The sequence below is a fragment of the Dipodomys merriami genome, unplaced genomic scaffold, assembly GCF_024711535.1.
Source record: "Dipodomys merriami isolate MVZ:Mamm:240054 unplaced genomic scaffold, mDipMer1.0.p SCAF_14, whole genome shotgun sequence".
In the NCBI taxonomy this organism is placed as follows: Eukaryota; Metazoa; Chordata; class Mammalia; order Rodentia; family Heteromyidae; genus Dipodomys; species Dipodomys merriami.
Genome location: NW_027202715.1, coordinates 14,779,995 through 14,802,145, shown reverse-complemented (window position 1 = coordinate 14,802,145; position 22,151 = coordinate 14,779,995). Strand labels below are relative to the sequence as shown.

General features: G+C 46.8%; 1 protein-coding gene across 1 annotated transcript in view; it reads right to left on the bottom strand.

The window, feature by feature from the left end:
* Window positions 1–21,087, bottom strand: part of Wdfy4 (WDFY family member 4) — a 268,757-nt gene extending 247,670 nt beyond the window's left edge. Inside the window, exons 1-7 of the mRNA XM_070020489.1 lie at window positions 20,944–21,087; window positions 16,124–16,323; window positions 11,126–11,357; window positions 2,914–3,028; window positions 2,206–2,312; window positions 1,624–1,758; window positions 402–591 (exon numbers count right to left, since the gene is read on the bottom strand). Coding sequence (XP_069876590.1) covers window positions 402–591; window positions 1,624–1,758; window positions 2,206–2,312; window positions 2,914–3,028; window positions 11,126–11,341 — 763 coding nt within the window. The 5' untranslated portion in view covers window positions 11,342–11,357; window positions 16,124–16,323; window positions 20,944–21,087. The remainder of the gene's footprint in view (window positions 1–401; window positions 592–1,623; window positions 1,759–2,205; window positions 2,313–2,913; window positions 3,029–11,125; window positions 11,358–16,123; window positions 16,324–20,943) is intronic.
* Between the last annotated feature and the right edge of the window lie 1,064 nt (window positions 21,088–22,151).

Genomic DNA, 22,151 nt, shown 5'->3' with positions numbered 1-22,151 from the left:
GCACCTCTACCCTAAGTTCAAGACCTAGGACTGGCACACACACATACACACACACACACACACACACACAGATCTAGAAAGATCTACTACTCTGACTGCTACTTTCCCCACACTAAAATCTGTCTCAGAGAAACAAATGGGACCCGAAAGGAGTTCCCTTTCTCTCTCTTCCAACAGATCGTCAAAAGGAATAACAGGAGCACTGTCATGAGTGGAGCCTTGCAGTCGAGGAGTCTCTGTAGACATAGCTGGCCCTCTCTTCTTTGGTTCCAAGGGTCTAGACTGATGCTTCAAGAGTCTATCAGAGTCCTTGTAGAAAATGGGACTGAGCCTTCCCTAAGTTTGAGTTCAAGGGAAGCCATAGGTGGTCACAGCCCACACCAGGGGCTCTTGACACCTACCCTGCAGGTACTGGATGATGCCAGGACTCTGAGCCCTGGAGATGGCTCTCAGCACGCAGAAGGTGGGCTCCTTCCACAAATAGCAGCTCTGCTCACGAAGACAGGTTGTGGCAATCAACAGAGTCTGGAGCTCGCTTCCTAAGAGAAGTCCTTCCAGACTCAGAGGCTCACTGCACAGGTTGAGCAACATCTGAGGAAACAAGGGGGAGGGGAAGGAAGAGCAAGAAGGAGGAGAAAGAAGGCACAGGGAAGAGGAGGAGAATTAGGAGGAAGAGAAGATGAAAAGGGACAAGAAGAGGAGAAGGAGAATAATTAGAAAATTTTTAATGAAGAAAAAGAGGAAGAGGAGAAAAAAGAAGAAGAATTAGATTATTAACAATGAAGGAGGAAAAAGAAGAGATGGTGGAAGGATTAGAATTACAAAGAGGAAGAGGAGAGAGAAGGTAGAGGAGAGGATGAAGAAGAGGAGGAGCAGGGGGAGAATCAGAAGGAGAAAGACAAGAGCAGAAAGGAGAAGAGGAGAAAGAATAATTAGAAAGTGTTAATGAAAAGAAAGGAAGGAAAGCAAGAGGAAGAAGAGAAAAAGGAGGAGGAGAAGGACAAGGAGGAGGACAAACAAGAGAGAGAGTGAAGAGAAGAGAAAGGAGGTTGAGAAGTGAAGGAGGAGGAGAAGGAGAGAAGAAGGAGAGGGAGAATTGGAGAAGGGAGAAGAAACACAAGAAAAAGGAGGAGACTGTTTAGAAAGCCACCCTCCTATACTGATTTCTCCCTGTGTCTCTGGAGCATGGATGGTGTACTCAGCAGGAAGGACTGGATGTCACACATGTCACCCTCTGTCCCCAACCAGCGTAGTCAACAGAACCAATAGGCAAATGGTGCAGGGCCGGGTCTCAAGGATGAATGTATGTTTTCCAGATAAATGATTGCCATACTTCTCAAATTACAAGGTAATAATTCCCTTACTATGGGAAAGACGCTCCAAGACACTGCCTACCTGCCCGAAGTCTGTGTAGTGCTGAGCCCCCAGTCACACAGCCGGCCCTTAATAGCCATGGGTTCCTCACCCAGGGGTTCAACCATCCAGGGGGGAAATTTTTCACGTGACACTTGGTTTGTCAGGCTGTTTTTCCATAACAAGAGGAGCTTGAAAACTAAGAGTGAACAAGGCCAAAGCTTCTCCCAGAAGTTTCTGAGAAACAAGCAACATCCAGGCCTCACTCACCTGCACAAACATCCTTTGACCTTGAACGTCCTTCTCCAAAAGCTCTTCCTTCCCCAGAGGAAAGGCAAAGAAGAGGTAGAGGCACTGCAGAAGCAGGGCTGGCAGTCCAGACTCTGCCACTCTGCCCAGCGTCTCCTGCAAAGGAAAAGTGTGTGTGTGATACTCCGTGGAGGGAACTCACACCCAGGGCCTCCGACCCTGTCAGGTCCCCCACAGGGGACCATGGAGATATCACTTTCTCTCTCTGGACTCCAAGTTCCCAAGTGTAAAATGCAGATAGGGAGGGGATCCCTAAGGTTTCTTTGTGTGTATGTCTGGCAGTACTAAGATTTGAACTCAGGGCCTGGGCTCCATCCTTTAACTTTTTCACTCAAGGCTGGTGTTCCTCTATGTGAACCACTGCTCCACTCCAGCCTTTTGGTGGTTAATTGGAGATATGGGTCTCACACACTTTCTTGCTCAAGCTAGAACCATGATCCTTACATCAATAGCTAGAATTACAAGTGGGAGCCACCATGCCCAGCAGGCAATGAGTAAGGAAGGGTTGGGCCTGGGCCTAAGGCTGATGGGCCTGGAACTCACCGAGTTGGTCCCGGTGAGCACGAAAGCAGACTTGAGCAGCAGGTAGCTGTCCTGATCTGCCTCTCCTTTCCACTGCAGCAACTGCCCCACGGCCGCCCGCGCTTGCTCTGCAACAAAGTGTCCCGGGTTGGTGGGTCGGTGCCGCCTGCCGTCCCCCCAAGAGACATCCGGCCAGGTGAGTCTTCTTGGAGAAGAACCTTACCCTGGCCACACTGCTGCTTAGCAGGGATGGGTGAGACTCCGGTTGCCAAATGTGCTGGGCGAGCTCCTCAGCCGGCCCCACCCCAGCCCCCAGCCACGTCCTCAGTCACACAGCCATTGCCATCTCAGAAACACACCCCCACCCCCCACCCCGCCACACACCCAGCACTCAAGCTCTTCCATCCTCGGAGTCCATCCTCCGGGCATGCTCCAGGGCCCGGCTTCAGGGCCTCCAGGGGCCAGCTGGCTCATGCGCGTGGAGATCGTGGAAGCATGCAAGCTGTAGCCTCTGGCCTCTGGACCAAGCTCACTGCTGCATGTGTGTGTGTGTGTGTGTGTGTGTGTGTGTGTGTGTGCGCGCGCGCGCACGCGCTCCCCATGGTGGTCCCCACAGGGACTCCCCACTGGTGCTCCTCAGAGTGCTCCCCACAGGGGCTCCCCACTAATGTGAACCACAAGTAGTCCTCGTAGGTGCTCTCTGTCAGTGCTCACAGAGTCACCCCATACCTGCAGGCTTCCCAGTGAGGGCCTTCTGTACTTCTTGGGCAAGCTGGCGGGACACGTCCTCTGCCAGCCTCTGGAGACTGGGGAAGCAGATGATGCCCACTGAGTGCTCCCAGGCCTGAGGTACAGCAAGCAGGGCGTAGTGAGAGGGCTCATCGAGGGCTGCCTGGCCTCCCTCTCTCCCCCCTCCTCTTGTCCCAGCCAGCAGACCCTACCACCCAACACCTCCAACCTTGACCCCCCACACCATTGCCTCCAAGTCCTCCCACTTCCTGCTGAGCTGAAGATCCATTGCCCACTGCCCTGGATGCCTCCTACAAAAGCCACGCTCCTGAGACAGCAACACATAGGACCCAATGCACTGCCTGTCCTCAAGCTGCTGTACCTGTGTCCAGGGAACCGTAATTCCCAGCTTCCCAAGTCAGAGTCCCTAGTGATTCTCCAAATCTCCCTCTCACACCTCCTTTCTCCAACCCATTGCTATGGCTCCCTATTCTCCTCAACAGTGTCTTGGTCCTGTTGCTGTTGCTATAACAAAATGCCCGAAGCTGAGTACTTTTTTTATATTAGGAAAGTTCTTGACAGGTTTATTTTCTCAAGGGAAGATGGAGATTTCAGGTTTGTGTTTTTCTTCTCATTCTAACATTCCAAGCTTTCATTATGTTACTGATCTGAATGAACATTGCTTGAATTAAGAAATAAGAATGGAAAGAAATGTGTTACTAAGTTAGCTTGACATTTATTATTTATTTACTTTTGTGCTAGTACTGAGCTTGAACTCGGGGCCTGGGTGCTGTCCCTTTGTGCATTGACAGGCTTGACAAGTATAGCTGCTACCTCGAAACCAGCAAATAGGAAGGGGAAAAAATCAATCTTTAGGGCCTGGAATTTGAGGGGTAAGAAGCCTTTCATCCTCAGGACCAACACACTCTACTACCAAGCCTTTCTAACAAATTCCCTCACCTCCCTCCCCATACTTGCAAACCCTTCAAAGACCAATTTGCAGGCCGTTGACTTAGAAGCATCTATATTGTCTCTGCGGCCCTGGGACTCCAGGAGGCCCGCTACAATAAAGCAAATTGGGCCGCTGTGACTTGGACAGTAATTGTAGTTGGAGCTGGCACTCCCCAAGGCTGGGGCTCCTTCCTGGGACTGCGGTGGGCACTCTGGAGCTGCCTTAACTCTTTCTGGCCACCAGGGGGCTGTTTGCTTTGCAGAGCCAATCATCCACAGAATGGTACCTTGGAGATCCCAAAGAGTTAAGACAGCTTTCAAAAGACCCTAATTCCCCTCCCCAACCTGGGACTAGCATGCTGGGAGAATATTACCCAATATTTTTATAAAATTTTTATTTACTGGAATTATATAAGCCACACCATCATGCCTTGTGCCTATTCCATCTTGTACAAGAAAGAAAAAGAAAATGGTGCTCTGGTCTCCAAGGGAAAAATAAAGAATAATAAAATCTCTTGTGGAGTTGTAGGGAGAATGGGAGAATGAGAGGAGGGATCCCAGCATGTGTGTGTGTGTGTGTGTGTGTGTGAGAGAGAGAGAGAGAGAGAGAGAGAGAGAGAGAGAGAGAGAGAGAGAGAGAGAGAGAGACAGACAGACAGACAGACAGACAGACAGACAGACAGACAGACAGACAGACAGACAGACAGATAGACAGAGAAAGAGAGAGAGGGAGAGAGAGAGTGTGTGTATGTGTCCTGGGGCTTCAACTTAGGTCTTTGGGTACTGTCCTTGAGCTTTTTTGCTCAAGTCTAGCACTCTACCACTTGAGCTACAGCTTCACTTCTGGCTTTTTGCTGGTTACTTGTAGATAAGAGTTTCATGAATTTCTCTGCCTGGGCTGGGTTCTAACCAGCCTCCTAAGTAGCTAAGATGGTGGCCAATAGGCCACCAGGAGCCCTGGCTGGAACCAAATTTTTGAATGACCAAAAGCCCTGGTTGGCATTGGATCCTGACCAGTGTTACTGCTATTCCATTACTGTAGAGTTTGGAGCTGGGAGGGTGGGTTGTCTTTAAGGGAGCACCAGCTATTTCTGAGACTTCACCTGAGGTTTCCCAGTGTGTGACACAGTGGATAATCTTCTTTAAAAATTAAAAAACAGGGCTGGGAAGGTGGCTCAGTGGTAGAGTGCTTGCCTTGCATGCATGAGGCCCTGGGTTCGATTCCTCAGCACCACATAAGCAGAAAAAAAGCCAGAAGTGGTGCTATGGCTCAAGTGGTAAGGCACTAGCCTTGAGCTGAAGAGCTGAGGGACAGCGCCCAGGCCCAGAGTTCAGGCCCTAGGACCAACAAATAAATAAATAACAGTAACACTGATTTATCAAACTTTTGCTAAAACAACAAAAAGTTTATTTCTCCAAAGTGGGAGCCGGGCAGTGGTGGCTCATTCCTGTAAACATAGCTACTTGGGAGGCTGAGATTTGAGGATCACAGTTAAAAGCCAGCCCAAGAAGGAAAATCCATGAGAGTTTTATCTCCAATGAACCACCAAAAGCCAGAATTAGAGCTGTGGCTCGAGTGGTAGAACACTAGACTTGAGCAAAAACACTCAGGGATAGCGCCCAAGCCCTGAGTTCAACCCCCAGTAAAGGCACATACACAAACACACACCAAAAAAATGCTAATGAATTACATTTCAGAACTCAGTGAAAGGTCTGAAGTCAGGAGTGAATGGGAAGGGTGCCTACCCTCTGCACCCCCTCTGATACCACACTGGAAAATAACTGCTGGGGACAGAAGGGGGAAAAAAGAGGGATGATGTCTGAATAGGATTGAAGTGCATTACATATATGCCCATGTATGTGTGAAAATAGTACAACAAAACTTACTAAAAACTGTTTTAAAGTAGGAGAAAGGAAGATGAAGAAAGACTCTAGTAGAGGGGAATGAATTGATCAAAGTACATTATAGGTGTCAATGGAAATATCCCAATGAAATCCCATTGAGCAATTTATTTATGCTGTTTTTTTTTTGTTTTTTTTTTTGTAGGTCATGGGGCTTGAACTCTGTCTGGGCCTGGGCGCTGTCCCTGAGCTCTTCATCTCATGGCTAGCACTCTACCACAGCACCACTTTCAGTTTTCTGGTGGCTAATTAGAGATAAGAGTCTTCCAGACTTTCCTGCCCGGGCTGGCTTTGAACCTCAATCCTCAGATCTCAGCCTCCTGAGTAGCTAGGATTACAGATGTGAGCCACTGGCGCTTGGCCATTTATGCTAATTAAAAAATACTTATTGATCATACTCATTGTTATGTTTAATGCTCCCTAGATTTCTTCAATTGTCAGGTTGATCCACCTTTGAATTTAATCCACCTTCCTTTTATATCACTAGATGCTAGTCAGCCTAAAAGTAGGCACAAGAGAGAAAGACAGAGACAGACAGACAGACAGACAGACAGACAGACAGACAGACAGACAGACAGACAGACAGACAGACAAGAGAGATATAGAGAGAAAGTTACCTTTACTCCACTCAGCTAAACTAACTTGGCTAAGGAGATTTACTTCCAAGATGGCACCCACATGTCTGGGAGTTGGTATTGGCTGAACAAGTTTCTCTACCCATAAACCTTTACTCCTTATTATATAAGAAAAAGCATGAAGCTGGACACTGATAGCTCACACCTATAATCTTAGCTACTAGATCCGAGGATCATGGTTTGAAGCCAGCCTGACAGGAATGTCTGTGAGACTCTTATCTCCAACAAAAATGTCAGAAAAAGCTGGAAGTGCAGCTGTGGCTCAAATGGAAAAATGCTAGCCTTGAGCTCAAGGACAGTGCCCAGGCCTTGAGTTCAAACCCCAGGAAGGGCACAAAAGAAGAAGAAAGAGTAAGAGGAAGAGGAGGAAGAGGAAGAAGAAAAGGAGGGGAAAAAAGGAGGAGGAGGAGGAAAGAAGGAAAGGAAGGAAGGAGGGAAGTTTTCCAAAACGTGTGAATCCAAATGACATCTCTACTCCATTGCATTAACAAAGCTATCTAAATCCATCTAGATTCAAAGATGTATGGAAGACTATAAATCTACTTCCAGCATTTACCATGCCCACACATCTCCCTTTTTTCAAATGGGGCCCAATGCCTTGGGTCACCTGTCCCGTACATTGAGGAATTCTGTACTCATTTCTGGGCATTCTCTATCTTACTTCCTACTTTCTCTCCAAGTATAAATCCTAAGGAGATTCTTTAACAAATCTGTAGCTCTAGCTCTCCTGATCTTCTACCACAGAGTATCTTTCCCTACACTATGTAAAGACCTAAAATGCTTCCGTTCACTAAAGAAAACTTGCCTGATGACCAGAAGCCAGCCCTGTTTGCTAAAGGAATGTCTTCTGCTCTCAACATGACATCCCATGCTGGGAAAAGTTCTAACTCAGACCAAAGCCCGAGGTCTTGTCAGGCAAAGAGCAAGAGTCTTTTGACTCCTTCCTAAAAATATTTCTTCCAGCTAGGCGCTGGTGGCTTGCTCCTGTAACCCTAGCTACTCAGGAAGCTAAGATCTGAGGACTGCCATTCAAAGTCAGCCTGGGCAAGAAAGTCCATGAAATTGTCAATTTCAATGAAGTACCAAACAGCCAATGTGGAGTTGTGGCTCATGTGATAGAGACTAACCTTAAGCAAAAAAGAGACAGTTCCCAGGCCCTGAGTCTGAGCCCCAGGACCAGAATACCCATCCCCCCCCCACCCACACCCACACACACACACACACACATCTTTCTTCCACTATATCCTACAAAAGTCACTGGCTTGTATTTCCTCCTGTGTGATGTAACAGTACTTCTTCCCTGTCTGCACCACCCCGGAGTCAGCTGTCTGGGCATCATGTGTGTAGGAGTAACAATCTTTCTGTGCCTAAGGGAAAAGTAAGACCTACTCAGTCATGGGAGAGGAAAAGAAAAACCAGATATGCCTAACCCTATCCCACCTAACACAGAGTCAGCGGCCATGCTTAACAGAGTCAGGTAGATGACTCAGGGTAGGTTCCATTCCTGACTAACCATTGGGTGACATTGACCAAGTTCCTTAACATCTACCAGGCTTTTTCCTCGCCTTCCTCATGGAGTTATCTTAAAGACTTGCAGACATGCAAAGTTGTTGCTTAGCCAGTTAGAGCTTGGTGACAACTGCTCGCCTGGATCTCAAGATGTTTAAGTCTTTTTTTTTTCCTTTCCTTTATTCTATTGTGGGAGTTGAACTTAGGGCCTTGGTGCTGTCCCTAAGATTTTTTGCTCAAGACTAGCACTCTACCCACTTGAGCCACAGCTCCATTCTAACCTTTTTGCTGGTTAATTGAAGTTTCATAGACTTTCTTGCCAGGACTGGCTTTGAACTGTGATCCTCAGATCTCTGCCTCCTGAGAAGCTAGGATTATAGGCATGAGCCACCAATGCCCAGCAAGTCTTCTTTGTTTTCTTTTTAGTTTTTAAGCTCCACTAGGTGGAGCTTGAACTTAGAGCCTTAGTGTTTTCATTCAAGGTACAGGCTTTTCAGGCCTTCGTTTTTGCATTTGAACTCAGGACCTGGGTGCTGTCCCTTATCTTTTGTGCAAGGCTAGCACTTGAGCCACAGTTCTACTTCTGGCTTTCTGATGGTTAATTGGAGATAAGAAGCTCATGGACTTTCCTGCCTGAGCTGGCTTTGAACCATTCTGCTCAGTCCTCAGCTTCATGAATAGCTAGGATTACAGGTGTGAGCCGCTGGTGCCTATATGTGTTTAAGTCTTAGCTCCTTCCCTTGCTCACCATTTGAACCAAGAGCATCATCATTTCAGCCCAGTTTCCTTCATTGTATTACACATGTTCCTCAAGTTACGATGATGGGCCTGAGGAAAGTGTATCACGTACATCTCACCCACTGACCATCATATCTCAGCAACAGGCATTTTCCTCATGACCACGAATCTCACTGGACACAGGAACTATGGCTCACTGATCTGTCCAGCATGGGGAAAAAGATCAAATCCCTCAGCACTAGCTCAGGAAAAGACTACATTTAAATTCAAAGTCCAGTTTTGACTGAATGAACATGACTTCTACACCATCAGAAAAATTGAAAAGCCATAAATCAAGCCATCATAAATCAGTAACAGTATAACACAGTTTTGGTATCACTGATCAAAAACAAAATAAGAGGATGACAATATCTAAAAAACAAGGAAGGAAGGAAGGAAGGAAGGAATTTTTTACCCTACTTATATAACTGCAACTCCTCTGGACATCACCTTTATAATAATTTTTTAAAACAAAAACAAATAGGAACCAGACACTGGTGACTCACACCTGTAATCCTAGCTACTCAGGAGACTGAGATCTAAGAATTACAGTTAGAAGCCAGCCCAGGCCAAAAAGTCCAAGATAAGAGTATCTCTATATAACCAATGACAGAGAAGGAGAAGGAGAAGAAGTAGTAGTGCAAAAAAAAAAAAAAAAAAAAAAAAGAAAGAAAGAAAAAAGAAAAGCTAAGAGAGTTCAAGCTCCAGTACTGACATAAATGAATGAATGAATAAATAAATTACAGGTGGGGTGATATTAAGAAGAACAAAAATGGAAAGATAGAGGGCGATCTGATATTATATCAGAACTGAGACACTGTCTAATTTGCCCTAGCTAAGGTATGTCTTCGTAAGAAGAGAGAAGGGCACTGGATGAAGAAGAGAGCCTGCCATTCCAGATGGCAACTTGATTTCTGACTCGCCCCCTCAGGATGGCTCCCTGTGGGATTTCTTGCCCTTGAGACGTCCTTTGACTTCCCTAATTGCCCAGCCAGTGACTGAACTCTTGAGTGGGTGTTTCACTCCTACTTCAGCTCAGGAGGCAATGGGCTAACCCTTTTCTATCTACATTCAAAGGGAGCCCACCCCTGAACTAGCTCAACAGTTAATGCAATTATGCATGCAGTGTGACAGAAAGGAGGAGAAAGTTTCCACTGCTGTGTGTTTGCAGAAGTCTCATTTGAGAGAAAACCAAACACAAAGTTGTCCAAAAGAGATGTTGAGGGACCACTTCACAGTTGGATTAGACTAACTGGAATGCATAAGAAAGAAATTTCTGCATAAGAAACAAAGTTCTAGAGGCCAGGGTACCAGTGGCTCATTCCTGTAATCCTTGCTATTCGGGAGGCTGAGATCTGAGGATCATGGTTTGAACCCAGCCTGGACAGTAAAGTCTGTGAGATTCTTATCTCTAGTTAACTACCCAAAAAGCTGGAAGTGGAGCTGTGGCTCAAGTGGTAGAGTGCTAGCCTTGGGCAAAAATGCTCAGGGAGAGTGCCCAAGCCCTAAGTTCAAGCCCCAGCACTGCACCCAGGAAAAAAATTATGTGGATAATAAGAAATTGAAGAGAAGCTTGTTGTACTCTGTTTCTACAGGATTCATCAGAGGCAGGCTCTGGAAGCCCAAAGCAGCTGGGTCAGTAGCATGGGGTGTTGTAGTGTCAGGAGTATACCTAGACAGCTAGTACCCAGATGGCTTGGAATGGGACATGCTGGGGGAATAGGTGGTACAGGCAGTCCCTGGGGAGATGACATCACTGTTGCTGTATTTAGTGATTTGCTCAGGGATACACAGGAAATAAGCAACAGAACCAGACCTTGAACCCTGCTGTGTTTAACTCAAAAGCCTATGTATTCAAATACAGCACCAGGATGCCCCCAATTACTGAGACGGAGTTTGGGGATCATAGATCGACATGAAGGCTTAGTTGTGACAGGATCTGCTTGCAAGCAAGGGAAGACAATATAAATGAGCAAAGCAGATTCAGTACCAGATGTGAGAGCTGGAGACAGGTAAGCACACAGACACAGTCTGTCTTCTCTTACAGTGGATAACAGAAGCCAGGAATCAGCAAATCATGCCTGTAGTCCTAACTACTTAGGAGGCTAAAGCCAAGGATCACAGTTTGAAGACAGCATGGGCAGAAAACTGTGAAACTCTTCACTCCAACTAACTAAGGGGCTGAGAAGGTGGCTCAGTGGTAGAGCGCTTGCCTTGCATGCATGAGGCCTGAGTTCAATTCCTCAGCACCACATAAGCAGAAAAAAAAAAAAAACAACAACAACAACTAACCAACAAAAGGCTGGAAGTGGAGCTCAAGTGGTAAAATGTCAGCCTTGAACAAATGCTCAGGGACAGCACCCAGGCCCTGAGTTCATGTTCCAGTACCAGCACACACAAAAATTTAAAAATGAAAAAGCTTTGAAAAGAACGCTGACCTTTAGGAACAAGGGGAGAAGATTCAACAGGCTCTTCTGATGTTCATCTGGGCTCTTGGGTGCCAACTGCTGGTATTCTAGAAACTTCTTTTCCAGTGTGTCCCAGAGGTCGGTGGGGCCTGGGGACTGCTCTCCTGGTGGGCAGTCCAGCTGCTCAGCGGTGGCCTGGTCTTCATTGTCAGAATGTGGGTCCTCAGGTCTGGCTTCGGCCTCCATAGTGGGCAAGGCTGATCTGAATTCAGAACAAACAGTTGAAAATGAAAATGAAAAACCCTACTCTGGCCGTGGGCAAGGAACCGTGTTCAATCACTTCAGTTTCTACTGAAGACACTTCCTCCAATAAGCTGAAACTGATCTGAAATAAGGAAGATTTATGTTAAGGAGGTAAGAGAATGATTTATTATTTAAAATGATCATTTGAGACTTTTTAAAAAGTCACCTTCTTATTGTTACTATAAAGGTGATGTACGGAGGGGTTACTGTTACATAAGTCAGAAAAAGAGTACATTTCTTTTGAGACAATAACACCCCTTCCCTTACTCTCTCCCAGTTTTTTCTCATTTTCCACATAGAATCTAGTGAGTACCATTGCTACATTTGTTTATGTTTGTCCCTCCATTTCTGTGACCCCCCCGCCCTCCCAGAAACAGATATATGAACAAACAAGACAAAAAGACAAAACAAACAACAAAAAAGAAAAAAACCTCTTGTTTCCATTTCCTGGAGTTCATTTCAATAAATATTATTGTGTATAGAGTCCTGTATAATTTATCATGTCCCAGTGTGTTTTAGACGCAGCTTCTGCATACGAGCAAAAACTTGTGCTATTTGTCTCTCTGAAACTTCAGAGACAAACTTCAGACTTCCCTTAACATGATTTGTTCTAGGTCCATCCATTAAGGAAGGCTTCTTTAAACAGTGATTCAAGCTGGGTTTGGTAGTTCCTGCTTGTAATCCTATTTACTTGGAAGGGGGAGATCAGGAGGATTGCAGATTGAGGCTAGCTCTGGGTGAGGGGCAGGGGAGGTAGCAAAACCCCATGTTAACCATGTCCCTGCAGCTATTGAACAGGAGAATAACAGTCCAGAGCATAAATGTGAGACTCTATTAAAAAAATAATAAAGCAAAAAAGGACTAGGGTACAACTCAAGAGACACAATGTGGACCTAATAAGTTCAAGACTATGAGTTTAGATCCCAGTACAGCAAGAGACACAGAGAGACGGAGAGACAGAGAGTGATCACTCCAATCCCTGTTGGGGCAAAACCAGGTTTGCTGAACTGAAACACTTGACTTACCTTCTTTGAGACACAGAAACTTGAGAAACAAGAAACTGTGACAAATGCGGATCCATGAGATTACATGGCACAGTGGTCTGACTCAGAGATCAAGCTGTGGCCGAAGCCTCCCACCTCTGCCCGGTACCTGTGCAGGCTTCAGTTTTGTTTGTAAGAGGAAGGAAAAGCAGGGAGTGGTGTCCCAGGAGAGGAAAGTGAGATGAGAAAAGCGAGAAGAAAGCCCTCTACCCCATGCCACTGCCCACTAGGGCCCTGTGCACCCCCCCCCGGACTCCCCCCCCCCCCGCTGCTTCATACTCAGAGCCTAGAGGGATGAACTAGGCATGGGGCGGGGGGGGGGGCACTGGAAGAGCTAAGTAATGCCAGGACCAGAACCGGCCACTCACCATGGGCACAAGATTTAAAGAACACCAGAAAGCATAATGCAGCCAGGTGCTGGTGGCTCACGCCTGCCAATCCTAGCTACTCAGGAGGCTGAGATCTGAGGATTAGGTTTAAAGCGAGCCCTGGCAGGAAAGTCTGTGAGACTCTTATATCCAATTAACCAGCAAAAAGTTGGAAGTGGATTTGGGGCTCAAGTGGTAGTATGCTGACCTTGAGCAAAGATGTTTAGGGACAATACCCAGGCTTTGAGTTCAAGCCCCAGGACCAACAGACATATACAAAACTGAAAACAAAAAAAACAAAAACAGAATGATAGTCGTAGCCATCTGGGCACTGATGCCTACACCAGCCAACTTCCTTCACATGGCTCTAAGTGACCTGTTTTGTCTTCATTCAAAATCATATCCTTCTTCTGTACATCCCCTTTATAATAACAATAATTTTTTTTAAAAAACCTGATCTTAACCTGGCACCAGTTGTTCACACTTATAATTCTATCAACTCAAGAAGTTGAGATCTGAAGATCACAGTTCAAAACCAGCCCAGGCAGAAAAGTCTGTGAGACCCTCATCTCCAATGAACTTCCAAAAAGTCAGAAGTGGTATAGTATGGCTTTCAAGTGGTAGAGTGCTAGCATGGAGCACAAAGCTCAGGGACAGCACCCAGGCCCTGAGTTCAAGTCCTAGGACCAGCACCAAAACAAATAGAAACCCAGATTCGTCCTGGTTGCATGTCAAAATGATTCAAACATCCTTGCTCTGTGTCAGCAAAGACCTGGTCTCCAACCTGGAACTCACCAGAAAGGAGGAAGAGTGTCGCAGCCCCAAAAATATCTGTGCAGAGTGGGGTGAGGTCTGCTTCTCTTTTCTTACCTTTCACATTGTCAAGAACTCACCAATTAGCATCAGATGGGAAGAGGAGGCAGGCAGGGAGACAGGGCTGACCTTAGTGATTGATGCAACTTAGCCTCCCCAGCTGAGAGTATGTGCAGCCGGGCAGCATGACCACAGGAGAATGTTGGTTAGTAGCAAGTATCAGGGTACATCTACTTAGCATGTCTTCAAACACACGAAATGCCAAGGACTGGCCAGGAGGCCAAACAAGCCTGACCCTTGCCCTTCCTGGTGGGAATATAAAGTAGGGTGGCTACTTTGACAAAAACAGCTGGGCCACTTCTCAGAATGGCTGAATATGTACTCAACAATTTGTACTCCTCATTTAACTATGCTAGGGTCATGGAAATGTAACACTCAGACAAAAATCTACACACGTCTATTTATTAAGTTCTATTTATACCTTCTAAAAGTTAGAGAGAGGGGAAAAACTCACAAATGTCCCTCCAGGGATAAGAGCAGAAACAAATTCAGTACCACACCGTGGGATCCTTCTCAACAACAAAAAGAGTCAGGCACTGGTAGCTCACGCCTGTAATCCTAGCTACTCAGGAGGCTGAGATCTGTGGATCACAGTTGGAAAAGCCAGCCAAGGCAGGAAAGACCCTTATCTCCAATAAACTACTCAGAAAAAGCTGGAAGTGGCACTGTGTCTCAAGTGGTAGAGTACTAGTCTTGGGCACAAAAGCTCAGAGACAATACCTAAACCAGGCACTAGTGGTTCACTTCTATAATTCTAGCTACTCAGGAGGCTAAGATCTGAGGATTGAGATTCAAAGCTAGCCTAGAAAGAAAAGTCTATGAGACTTATCTCCAATTAAGGGCTAAGGACAGTACCAAGACCCTGAGTTCAAACCCCAGTACCAGAAAGGAAGGAAGGAAGGAAGGAAGGAAGGAAGGAAGGAAAGAAAGAAAGGAAGGAGAGAGAGAAAGAGAAAGAAAGAAAGAAAGAAAGAAAGAAAGAAAGAAAGAAAGAAAGAAAGAAAGAAAGAGGGAGGGAGGGAGGCAGGCAAGGAGGGAAAGAAGGAAAGAAGGAAGGAAGGAAGGAAGGAAGGGAGGGAGGGAGGAAGGGAGGGAGGGAGGGAAGAAAAAAAGCATCAGGGAAGGAAGGAAAACAGCACTGACACACACCACAAGTCAGGGTTTTTTTTTTTTACAGTGTTTCAGTACATGTCTATGAAGTGGATCTCAAAGGTCTGTCTTATGCCAAATATCAGGGGCCTATGTCACTGCCCCCTTGATGTCTCAGTCCATTCCTGTGACATTTAGGAAATGGCAGGAATGTGGTAGGGGCCCCAGAGCGCAACCTCAGAAAGCCTGGAGAAAGGGAAAGGATGAAAGTTTTGAGGTTTCTCTGTGGGCACCCCAACAAGGAAGCACAAGACTTGCCTGTGAGTGCCCTGCTTAACAGTGGTCAGTCAGCAGGTGGCACCTGCAGTGAAGTTGAGAGCTTCGGCCCCAAGCCTGTCCCTCAGGAGCATAGAATTGGTCTCCAAACTTCAACATGTATCATATCACCTAAAGAGACTATGAAAACCCAAATTTCTGGAGCCAGCCAGAGTTTCCAGTTCAGAAGATCTACTTGTGGCCCAAGAATTAGTGTTTCCAATGAGTTCCCTGGGGATACTGAGGCAGCTGCTCCGGAGACATTATTTAGATGGTGATCAAAGACCACACCTGAAGCTAGTGGGGACCACCGGGGACCACACCTGAAGATCACCAGAGACCACACCTGAGGACCACCAAGAACTACGTCTGGAGGACCACTAGAGATCACTCCTGGGGACCACCAGAGTGAAGAATGAAGCCAGGCACTGCATGTGAGCCCATGTCCAGTGTCTACAGAGTGCCTGTTTCTCTCTTCCTTCAAGCTCCCCCATGGAACCACTGCCTGCACACAACCCCTCCCTCATGCTCCACCTTGCTGTCAATCTTTGGGGTCCCACCCTAAAGCCAAATAAGCTATTCTAGTCACACCAAAGACCACTTCTTTCCTGTGTCTTCTTCCCTGGCCTTTCCTTCAAGTCTGTCTAGTCCTGAGTGGACATCAGGATATAGCCATGGCCACACAGGCATGGAGAGCTCCTCAAGGTCTAGCCTTCTTGACAAAAAGTAGAATCCAACACGGCAGGCCTATGTCAGGAGACACATCAGGAGCAAGAAGAGCCAACAGTGGCTCAGCAGACAGAGCTGGCAGAGCAGGGGAAGGGGCAGGGAGATATGAAGTCCTGCATGTTCAGCTTCTCAGGTAGAACAGACCTAGGGACAAGACTTCACCCCAGGACTTCACCTTGCAAAAGACCCCCCCACACACACACACACATTACCCCCCAAACCCCAGCTGTCTACCTCCTTCCATACTGTCCACACCTCTCCAGGAAGCAAGCATCTCGCCGCCCACCCAGGCCGAGGGCCAAGCATACCTGTGGGCAGAGATCAGTGGATCTCAGGAGCCTGCAACTGCTTCACACAACTCAAGAGCAGGGTCAGAGCACTTCAGGTTCTCCCAGAAGTTCAGGAACACCTCATCAAGACTAAGGTGGAGACTGCCTCGGCAGGAACCTTCACTGAAGCTCAACACTTCCCTTTTCTGCTTCCCGGCCAGCACATACCTCTGTGGGTTCTGTAGGCAGAAGGGACACAGGAACTCCCTGGGTTCTGCAGAAGGAGCTGTTTTATAGAAGTGGGGCGGGGGGGGGTAGGTACCTGTCCTGGGGCTTGAACTCAGGATCTGGATGCTGTCCATTTTTTGCTCAAGGCTAGTGCTTTACCATTTGAGCCACAGTTCCACTTCCAGCTTTTTCAGTAGTTGGAATTAAGAGTCTCATGGCCTTGCCTATCTGGACTAACCCTCAACCATGATCCTTAAATCTCATCCTCCTAAGTAACTAAGATTAGAAGCTTGAGCCATTAGTACCCAGTGACCACTTCATTGTTGTTGTTGTTGTGTTGTTTTGTTTTTTAATTTTTTTTTATTTTACTGTTTTTTCTTCAAGTCTTATATCAGGGAACAGATGGGTTCTTGAAAGTTATACCAGTACAATAGGTAGTCTGAGAAACAGATTGTATTTGAAAGGAAACTAAAACTACATTAAACCTGAAATACTGACACTTTTTTTTATTACTGGCCTATTAAGCAGTGAATTATGGAGGATGTGACTTTGGCTTGTTATTCTTTTTATGGTAGAGGGAAAAAAAGTCCTTAGAATACACTTTTTCTAAACAGATTGCTTCAGAGCTATAAGGGTCAGTCACAAATCTAAGTTTGAATGAAAGCTTGTAACTCTGCCTTATAAGCAAAGAAGATGTTTGTAATGGGATTGTGGGGAACAAAACACTGGGGTTGGTTTTGTTCTAGATTCTGTTGGGAAAATACACTGTTACACTCATAGGACACTACAATGGAAATGAACTTTACAACTTGAGGGGGGCAAGGAGTGGGGGAGGTGGGGCAGGGAATGGTTAGTAGGAGGAAAAACATCATATTGTTTTAAGTGAGTAGTTAGGGCTCTTTTCTTTTGTGTGTGCTGGTACCAGGGCTTGAACTCCGGGCCTACGTGCTATCTCTAAGCTCTTTTGCTCAAGCCTCTTGAACCACAGCCCCACTTCTGGCTTTTTGGTGGCTAATTGGAGATAAGAGTCTCTTGAATTTTTCCTGCTCCAGCTGGCTTCCAACTGTGATCCTCAGATCTCAGCGTCCTGAGTAGCTAGGATTATAAACATGAGCCACCTGTGTCCAGCAAGGAGCTGGTTTTATATTTCCATGTTTGGACCAATTGCCACATTGCTAAGCATGGCTAGGGAGTGGTACCCATGAATAAGGATCCCCCAGCTTAGCTACTGTGGAGCTAAGGATGCAAAGACACAAGCAGGAGACAGCACAGAAACAAGCGCATCCTCTAACCAGGAGCCTCTCAGGACGGAAGCCAAGATGGTAGCTTGTCCTCCTGAGATGTCCGTCCCTGGCCAGCCATAGATAACTGAATATCTACTCCTTTCTGTTGGGATGCTGACATTCTCTAGAGACTGTAAAAAATCTGTAAGATGGGTGACAGTTATTTCCATTTCATGTATAGACAAAGCAAGACTCCAAAAAAAAAAGCCAGATTCACATAAAGCAAGAGACGCCGAGTGCCAGTGGCTCGCCCCTGTAATCCTAGCTATTCCAGAGGCTGAGATCTGAGGATGGAGGTTCAAAATTAGCTTGGACAGAAAAGTTCATGAGATTAACTACCAAAAAGCTAGAAGTAGAGCTGTGGCTCAAGTGGTAGAGTGCCAGCCTTGATCAAAAGAAGCTCAGCAATAGCACACAGGCCCTAAATTCAAGCCTCAGGACCAGCAAACATACACACACACACACACACACACACACACACACACACACACAGAGTCTTCATCAGCTCCCATATCTTCTAGGGCTGTTCCTAAGTTCCAGGCTGTGGACCATAGGATCTTCCTCCTTCCTTCTCTAATGTCCCAGGGTCTGGCCCCCGGACCCTCTGCCTCTCCTCAGCCAGCTGCTTCTCCCAGGAAGCTTTTGCTTCCTCTACACGTCTGTATCTTGCTGTCGTCCAGGCACAGCTCTATGGCTGCCGATCCCATGTCAAACTTGTCCTACCACTGGGCCATCTGGTGATTAGAAGCAGCCACCAGCAGCAGGTGCCAGCCCTTTCCAGTTTCCAAGTCTGATAATACAGATCCTTCCATGATTACAGCAGGCATCGAGTGGGGCAGATGCTGATCATCTCTACATGCAGGTGTAAAGCGAACACCTGGGGCTTGGGTTAAATATTGCTTGTGCAGAGGGCACCCAGGCTGTGGAGTCAAACAGAATGAAAGTCCACCTGGTGTAATTCTAAAATTGGCCCTTCTAGTCCCACTATCAGTAATACACGTGTCTCTCACCTCATCACTTTCTTCCTTACATTATCATTGCTCGTAGGTAGGCTTTCTCTTTCTCACTCCTGTTTCTACTCCATTAATTTTCTATCACTATGACATGTCACAGTGATGTAATTAAATACATCAAAAATTAGACTAACTGGGCACCAGGGGCTCCAGCCTGTAATCTTAGCTACTCAGGAGACTGAGATCTGAGATGGAGGTTCAAAGCCAGCTTGGGCAGGAAAGTCTATGAGATGCTTATCTCCAATTAACCAGCAAAAAGCCAGAAGTAAGAGTGTGGTTCAAGTGGTAGAGCACCAGCCATGCATGAAAAAACCAAGCAAGTATAATAGGCTCTGAGTTCAAGCCCCAGTACCAGGAAGGAAAGGAAGGAAGGAAGGAAGGAAGGAAGGAAGGAAGGAAGGAAGGAAGGAAGGAAGGAAGGAAGGAAGGTAGGAAGGAAGGAAGGAAGGAAGGAAGGAAGGAAGGAAGGAAGGAAGGAAGGAAAGGAGGGAGGGAGGGAGGGAGGGAGGGAGGGAGGGGCAGCAAGAAAACAGGAAAAGAAATGATGAGGATCTTTAATCTTTAATGACACCTAAGGTGTAGCACAGAGGGTCTATGTAATTTTACCCCTTCTACACCTCATTTATGTCTCCTCGCTGTCCTTTCTGTCTATTCTACATTGGCCATGTTCCCAGGTCCATGGAGTTCATCCCAGGGCCTCAGCATGGGCAGAGAGGAGGATTCTCCCTGGCCTGATCCCATTCCCTAACTCTCAGTCTGATCCCAACTCTCTCTTGTCCACTCTGCCACTCTGGCCTCTGGGTCTCCCTCCTCAGACCAGATTCTCCTGAGGAGCCCCTGGGGTACAGGCCACTTCTTCAGATCTCCTCCCTGGGAGCTCTGGCCTTCTCTGGTCTCCCAACCTGCTACCCCTCATCTACTTCACAGCACTGAGCAACACAGACTTCTCCTTTGCTAGCTCCTCCCAGGCAGGAGAATGGCCTCTTAATAAATATTTTTAAAATATTTTATTGTTATTGTTCAGGTATTATGCAGAGAGGTTACCATCCATAAGTCAGGTAATGAATAGTTTCCTTTTTTTTTTTGGACAATGTCACCTCTTCCTTCTCTTTCCCCCAGTTTCTCCCTCCCATACCTGCCCACAAGTTGTATATGTCCTTTTTTCCAAAGTGTCTACTGAATAACATATCTCTAATAAATATTTGAATATTTAAATAGATGTAAGCCAGGTGTTAGTGGCTCAGTCCTGGAATCCTATCTACTCAGGAGATTGAGATCTGAAGATTGCAGTTTAAAATCAGCACAGGTAGAATAACCCAAAAGACTCTTATCTCAATGAACCACCAAACACTCACAAGTTGGAAGTGTAGCTCAAGTGATAGAGCACCAGCTTTGAGACAAAAAAGCAAGTGTACAAGACCCTGAGTTCAAGTCCTAGGACTAGCACAATTAAATAAACAAACAAAGCATGGCATTGGTGGCTCATACTTATAATCCTAGCTACTCAGAAGGCTGAAATCTGAGGATCACCATCTGAAGCCAGCCCGGACAAGAAACTCTGTGATACTCTTATCTCCAATTAATTACCAGAACAGTGGAAGCAGAGCTGTGGCTCCAAGTGGTAGAGTGCTAGCATTGAACAAAAGAGCTCAGGGATAGTGCCCAGGCCCCACGTGTAAGCTCCAGTACCAGCACAATTAAATAAACAAACAAACCAAATGCAGAAAACTATGCTAAAATCTAAATGTTCCACAGAAAGGGCAGCCCACAAAACCTGTAGGTATTGCTGCCAAAGAGTTGAGACAAAGGATTAGTTCAGTGTTCTAGAAGGTTCAAGGTGGGAAGAAAGAGAAGAGCCCATACTCAATGAGACAGGTGGTTCTATTTATTCAGAAAATGTCCATATTTCAAAAGTTGGATGTGGTAATTCAGATGAAGGAACTAAGGCTCAAAGCAGCATCTGCTCACCAGACCCTCAGCCCTGTTGGGGCTGGGGCTGGCCAGCTCTTCTGATGTCCACTCGGGAATGACCCGGGGCTCTTTGAAGCTACACGGGGGCTGGGTTCAGTCAGTGTTACACTCACAGCTGGGACAGGCCGAAGCCAGCCTTCCCCAGCCCTGGCAGCTCACAGTTCTCAACAAAGCCATGAAAAAGGATCCACAGTGACAAAGCCTCCTGCTAACAAGGGCACAGAGCAAATCTGACCACACACTTCCTGCTAAGGCTCCCCTCACGTCTGCAGACTCAGCCAGAAGGCCACCAGCAGGGAGTCAGGACCCTGACCAATGGTTACCCCTAGCCCTACCTTGGCCAAGGACAAAGTGAGCTACCTACCTGGAGAAGCAGCAGTCAGGACTCGACGGTGTCAAATGGCTCGGCTGCCTCCATGCTGGCCACAGCCTCTCAGGCGCCGTTGGAAGGGGACCCAACCCCGAATGTCAGCCATCAACAGTGTTTCGCTATGAATCAGTCATGGAGCTGGGTCTCTGCTCATTTCCTGGAGAAAGCAGAAGTGAGGAGTCGCCAGATGCCTGACTGCCCACCCCCAGCTCGTGACGGAGCTGCATGCCTAATGCCTGGTAGGCTGGCTTGACGTTGTCGTAGGGCCCCTGGGGCTGTGCACCACCCCCGACCCGAGGACCCCGTGGGCAAGCAGTGCTGGGTGAGGCCAAGGGAAGGCTCAGCCCAATAGACCTGAATTCTGTATCTTATGTGCACTAATATCCATTAGCTGTGGGACCAGTAGTGCCTGCCTCCACTTTCTGAGTCTCAGTCCATTAAGGACATTTAGGTGAATGGCAATTAGAGGTCATGTCTCAAGCACATCCCTGGGCATGGCATGAGCTCCCCAGCCCCCTTCCACCAGGCTCAGAGGTTCTCATTTGGATTTCTTCATTTTTAACCATCAGATCAAACTTGGGTCACCAATGGAAAGTGTCAGATGTCCAGCTGTCAATATGGGAAAATACCACCATCGTGGTGAAAGGACATTTCAAATAATAAGATGGAGGTCCCTGAAATTCAGTGTCTGAGTTTCCATTCTGTTGAACATCTGAGGCAGAATCATCCCATGTTATCTATGTAGAACGTGCCTGCCTCAATGGGCAGCACTCCTGCAGGATGCCTCCCTGTGCCCTCTGCAAAGCCAATGCCACCACATAGGCAAGGGTGGGTGCAGCTCACGGCCTGCTTCTATGGCTCTGGACCAACAAATCTCATGTGAATGACTGGCAGTGAGAGGCCACAGCAACATGATCTGTCACAGAAGCAATAGGTTCCAAGATCCACGTCAAGATGAAGACAGTGTTTGTGAGAAAACCTCAGCTCATCGATGCACAACTGTTAGTAGATGGCAGTCAAAATAAGAGACGTGTCCTGCTGAAGATCTGGGCCATGAGCCCAGGATGGAGCTGCACGAGGGTAGACGATGACAAGAAAAATCTGAATGACCCATGCAGGACAGGACACATCAAGGCTAAAATCCTGAAAATCAAAACTGAAGGATTGTCTTTAAAAAGAAATATTCCATATAGGAGAACAAA